General features: G+C 34.1%; 1 protein-coding gene across 1 annotated transcript; it reads left to right on the top strand.

Annotated features, from left to right (window-relative positions):
- The first annotated feature begins 1026 nt into the window (after positions 1-1026).
- LOC124934331 (IAA-amino acid hydrolase ILR1-like 4) lies at positions 1027-5167 on the top strand. Its single transcript, XM_047474849.1, has 5 exons — positions 1027-1575; positions 2442-2567; positions 3267-3581; positions 4121-4249; positions 4569-5167. Exons 1-5 carry the CDS (start codon positions 1213-1215, stop codon positions 4983-4985), a joined length of 1350 nt encoding a protein of 449 aa, XP_047330805.1. The 5' UTR covers positions 1027-1212; the 3' UTR covers positions 4986-5167.
- Positions 5168-5558: the final 391 nt, after the last annotated feature.

Genomic DNA, 5558 nt, shown 5'->3' with positions numbered 1-5558 from the left:
CTTGGTTGAACCCTTACCTGAAGATATGAAAATAGAGAACGCAAGCATTATTGAAGATTAACTAAATACGTAGAAAGCATTGGGAATGAGATGGAAGTGTTATAGAGTATGCAATGGATGTATAAGATATGAAAGATGTTGTGATTTCTTTTGACTCAAAATCTAGTTCTAGGCTCTAAGTTTCTAAAATCCTAATCCTAAGAGTACACAAACAATTTATGATGCAATATTAAATAATAAGATAGCAAGCAACACACTTATTTCAATCTGCATTGCCGTATTATTACTATGGGTTGAGGTGTGCAAATAAAGGAGATGTTTCTAATAGAGAAATAAAATATGTGAAAGAATAGGGAAGTCTCTTAATTATTTATATGACCAGGGCCTATCCCAAAAATATAAATCTGAAAGTGTAATCATGTTTGTAAAAGGTCCTAAATACTCATGTTTAGATTATCTAATTTTCATTAAAATAATTTGGTAATCGAGTCGATCTTAGGACAAGACAACCAATCCAGGCCGAGAGATCTTTAATTGTATGATCCCAAATTTTTATAAAAAATAATAAAAATTAATCGTAGCAAAGTTTGAACCTAAAATTTATTAGAAATATATATATATATATAATGATGCTTAATTTTTAAAGTGTTTGGATTGTCGGGTCGAGAGTTGTGGTTAATTTGGATATATGAGAGAGTAAATGGATATTTTGGTCGGATCGTGGGTTGACCCGCCCATAAAAATTTTACCGTAATATTTTTTTCACGATTTTTTATATTATTACTCATACACGGGATACATACTAGTTATATTAAATATAATACAAAATTATTAATATTTACAATTTAATATAAAATATAACAAATTAAATAAAAATTAAGAACAAATATTTTTATTTTTTTTTCACTCCAATCTTCAAGATTTATCTGACTGACCCTGAGGTGCAATTAAACAAGTTGAGATTTGAGAACATACAGATACTGATGAACAAAGAATTAAACTGTGTGATCAGATTAAGGTTCTCATTTGCTTTTTCTTCTTCTTTTGGAAATTGAGAGCACTTAGTTGAATGGCACTAGGTTGCTAGCAGCCATGGAGGACTACCCTGAGAAAAGAATATGGTCAACCTTGGTTTTCTAAAAGTCAAAGTTCTCTCTACTACCTATATATCTCCCTCCTCCTCTTGTTTGTCACTCAGTCCAATTATACCCCATGCAAATGATGACGATGCTTTCCAAATGGGTTTTATTGATTCTCAGCTTCCTCTTAATTGTTAGGTCAACACCGTCTTCCCTCGCCTCAGAAGAACTCGCAGAAATCTCTAGAAATTTCCTAAGTTATGCCAAAGAATCGGACTTCTTCGATTGGATGGTTGGTATCCGGAGGAAAATACATGAGAATCCAGAACTGGGTTATGAGGAATTTGAGACTAGCAAGCTTATTAGAGCCGAATTGGACAAGATGGGCATTGCTTATAAGTACCCAATTGCAGTTACTGGTATTGTTGGCTTCATTGGCTCCGGCAAGCCCCCTTTTGTAGCACTGCGAGCTGACATGGATGCTCTGGCTATGCAGGTTTTCTTTAACAAATTTCAGAGATTCGTTTATTTCTATTCCTTTGCTTGCATCTTCTCAATTAACCGACTTTTGTGAGAATATAGATTGCCAGTTAACTTATTTCTATTCTTAACATGTTCCATTCTCCCTTTTTAGGAATGTGAGTTTGATATCTTTCTTTTGTAGCAATCTTTGCGATTTCTACTCCATTTATGTGTCTCGTTGATAAAAGATCAGTAATTATACATGATATCAGTGTTTTGGTCATTAGGAGGTTATGCATTTCAACACTTTCACCCTATGAAACACCTGTGTGGATATATTTTATAGACACTACAACAATTTACTTATCCATAACTAGAACACTTTGCACAACTAAAATAGTCTAAAACTTGATAATTATGAGCCAATTTTCAGTTTATCTTGAATTACTAACCTTGTAACCTACCCATTCTGTTGTGTTGGTAGACTGCCTGCTTACTTCTAGTTAATTATAATAAAAGATGATCAAATGTGTCTCCAATGTGACGCTGAACACAAATAATAGAATATGAACATACCCCCACAATATCGCATGTAAAACCTCACCTATTTTGTAAGCTTTACACTTCATATCCTACTGTTGTAGAATCAGAAGTATAACATGGGGAAATATCCTAGTCATTTCCATAGTTAGCTCCTCTGCAAAGAATGAGTAATTGACTGTAATAGCCTCTTGACTTGGGAAGGATCTTTCTAACATAGTACTGACACTCTGCTGTGTCCTTTGGCCTCATCATTTGATGGGTTATGTTGGGTTTCTTCCTCTGGTGGCTCTCTTAAGCTTTTTTAATGGCTAAAACTTTTGATTTATTTCTTTATTAATGTTTGTAATGGTTCTTCAGGAGATGGTAGAATGGGAGCACAAGAGTAAGGTTCCGGGAAAGATGCATGCTTGTGGTCATGATGGCCATGTCGCAATGCTTCTTGGGGCTGCTAAGATCCTAAATGAACATGTTCAACTCTTGCAGGTTCTGTTTTCTATGTACTCTAAGACAATTTTGGCCCCTTTTCAGTTCTATATTCTTCTTACAACTCTGAATTGGGATATTTAGGTGGATGTTGTTTATGAACTTGAAAAACATAACAATTTTAGGAATTTGATGTTTCATTTAAGAAATGCTTCATTAGGAAACACTCTTTCATCCGGCTGTGCGCATTTGGAAACACCTGAATACAAAAATTATGGAATAAAAATGTATGTGGATGATATTATTTTTGGAAACTAAACTTAGTAAGAGACAGTTCCAAAACATTTATTAGTTCTCATCTAGATCCGGATTCAAATACAAATTATGTGTGTTTCCAAAAATAATAGTGTATCTGCCCTTAGAAAATGGCATTGTCCGGTTGGAATGGGTGAGGGCTCAAGAACTTACTCATAAAGATACAGCTATCCAAATTTCATAGTAATTGGACGGTTGGATCATTGTGAGAGGTATTTGAAAGTGATGCAATTCTGGTGTATCCTAAACCTGCCATACCTTTAGTAGAATCTGTATTCAGAAATTCATGGTCCGTATCTCATTCAAATCCTGATTCAAATGCCAAAGTGTTTCCTAATGTTTATTTACACACTTTTTGTTTTGCTAGCACTGGTTGAAATATCTAGTTTTGGTTGAATACATTTTCTAGTCATTGTGTCTAATTATATTTGTCTTCTATTATAGGGTACTGTGTTGCTCATTTTTCAACCGGCAGAGGAAGGCGGTGGAGGTGCAGAGAAGATGGTAAAAGCTGGAGTAGTTGAGAATGTTGAAGCCATATTTGGTCTTCATGTTCATTCTAACTTGCCATTAGGTCAGGTATCCTCCAAGCCTGGTCCAATTTTGGCAGCAAGTGGCTTTTTTAATGCCATTATTAAGGGAAAGGGTGGTCATGCTGCTATTCCTCAACAAGCCATAGATCCAATTTTAGCAGCTTCTAATGTCATTGTTAGCTTACAGCACCTTGTTTCCCGGGAAGCTGACCCACTCGACTCTCAGGTCAGTTTGTGAAACCCCATTTGGAAATACATGTATCTGGATTTGTTTCCAGATACATAAAAAAGTTTGTATTCATCTCTAGATCTGTTTCCAAGATACATAATCAAAAGTAAAATTTTGAACCTGTCTGATTAAATTTAGTTTCCAAACATGTTGTCTAGATATATTAACAAAAACAAGTGTAAAAGAAGACTGAGTTTGAAACAGAAGTAACTTAGAAAAAAAAGCACAGTTAACTTCATTTCACATCAGTAGTTGATTCGTTGCAAAAAGCATTGGATTTATTTTCTTTATTGTTTTTCTTTTAGAGGAAACGAAACTTTGAAAGGGTAACTTTGTACTTTAATTAAAATACAATTTTTTTTTTACATAATTCAATTTCAGAAGCATCTTAGATGACAAACAACTTTTAAAGCATCTGCAATTCAATGTCCAAACCTTTTTATTTTATACTGTACTGCTATGCTCATCTTCAAACTTACTTTTTCTAACATTGTCTAAAGTTTCTAAAAAAGATGGTCCTTTGTATGTATTTCCAGGTGGTAACTGTTGCGATGTTCCAAGGTGGTAAAGCATTCAATGTCATTCCGGATTCTGTTACCATCGGGGGAACTTTCCGCGCCTTCTCTAAGGAAAGTTTTATGCAACTTAAGCAGAGAATTGAAAAGGTAATCGTCGTTCATTTTGTCTACGATCTTCTTAAAAAACACTCTTAACCACCGAGCTACACTACATTGGCTAGGGCCTTATTCGATGAAGGGTTATTTGGATTTAATCAAAATAACCTCTTGTCTCATCATCAGTTACTTATTTTTAATAATACTTTAAAATATGAACTATAAAATATATTTTAGTCAATAAAAACAAAAAGCTGAATCGATGATCAAACAAGTTTTAAAAGAAAAGTGAAAGAAGAAAATTATTTCCTTTGGCATACTTTTCATCACACAATTTCTAATGGCAACTGATTTTAATATTTCATGACAGGTTATAATTGGACAAGCCTCAGTCCAGAGGTGCAATGCAACTATCGATTTTCTCGAAAATGAGAAGCCTATTTTCCCAGCAACTGTAAACGACGAAAGCTTGCATGAATATTTCCGGAATGTAGCAACTGACATGCTCGGGAAGCCAAACGTGAAAGACATGTCGCCTCTCATGGGATCAGAGGACTTTGCATTTTATCAAGAAGTGATCCCCGGCTACTTCTTCTTCATTGGGATGAATGCAGACACAAATGAGAAATTACCATCTGCCCACTCACCCCAATTCAAGATTAATGAAGATGCACTTCCTTATGGAGCTGCTCTTCATGCATCACTAGCTGTTAGGTATCTGATCCAATCACAACAGAAGATGTTGGTTCCTTCATCGTGCCAAAGACATCATGACGACGAACTGTGAGGCTATTTTCAGGGTTTGGGAAAATTTCCATTGATGAACTTCATTATGTTTTAGAATTTGATCATGTCAGTCTTTTTTAGCTGTAAAATGGGTATTGTAAGTTGAGAAGGTGACAAATAGCCCGCCTTCATTCTACTCCTTAAAGCTTGAAATAAAAAGGATGGTCTACAATAGATGGCTTACTAATCTTTTTCATTTTATAAAATGAGTGAAAAAAATCAAATAATCATGCACAACTTGATAAGGGTGGAGAATTTGAACAAAAAAATATCATCAAAATTATAATAACAAGAAATGTAGCAAAGATCAACTCAAAGGTCCTCAGTCACCAGAACCCAAATAAAATGGTCACTATTCCAAATGAATTGTCTAATTCAGCAATATCAAATGAAAATGTTATGACAATATTTGCATTCAACCTTTGGATAATCTGCTTTTTAAAATTCTTCAGTTAGTTTCCTAATTATCTTGAAATTTTAGAGTAATCTAATTTACTATGGTAACTTAAGTGATAAATTTGATACATAAACAAATTTCAGGAATTCGGTTATCATTTCAAACATTATAATATTT

The sequence above is a fragment of the Impatiens glandulifera genome, chromosome 4 (genome assembly GCF_907164915.1).
Source record: "Impatiens glandulifera chromosome 4, dImpGla2.1, whole genome shotgun sequence".
In the NCBI taxonomy this organism is placed as follows: domain Eukaryota; kingdom Viridiplantae; phylum Streptophyta; class Magnoliopsida; order Ericales; family Balsaminaceae; genus Impatiens; species Impatiens glandulifera.
The sequence above is the reverse complement of the archived record's forward strand: the minus strand, read 5'-3'. Positions and strand labels throughout refer to the sequence as shown.

Coding starts and splice junctions, on each gene's coding strand:
- LOC124934331 (XM_047474849.1), top strand. CDS start 1,213: ATGCAAATGATGACGATGCTTTCCAAATGGGTTTTATTGATTCTCAGC. Junction 1,576..2,441: donor TGGATGCTCTGGCTATGCAG/GTTTTCTTTAAC, acceptor ATGGTTCTTCAG/GAGATGGTAGAATGGGAGCA. Junction 3,582..4,120: donor CTGACCCACTCGACTCTCAG/GTCAGTTTGTGA, acceptor ATGTATTTCCAG/GTGGTAACTGTTGCGATGTT.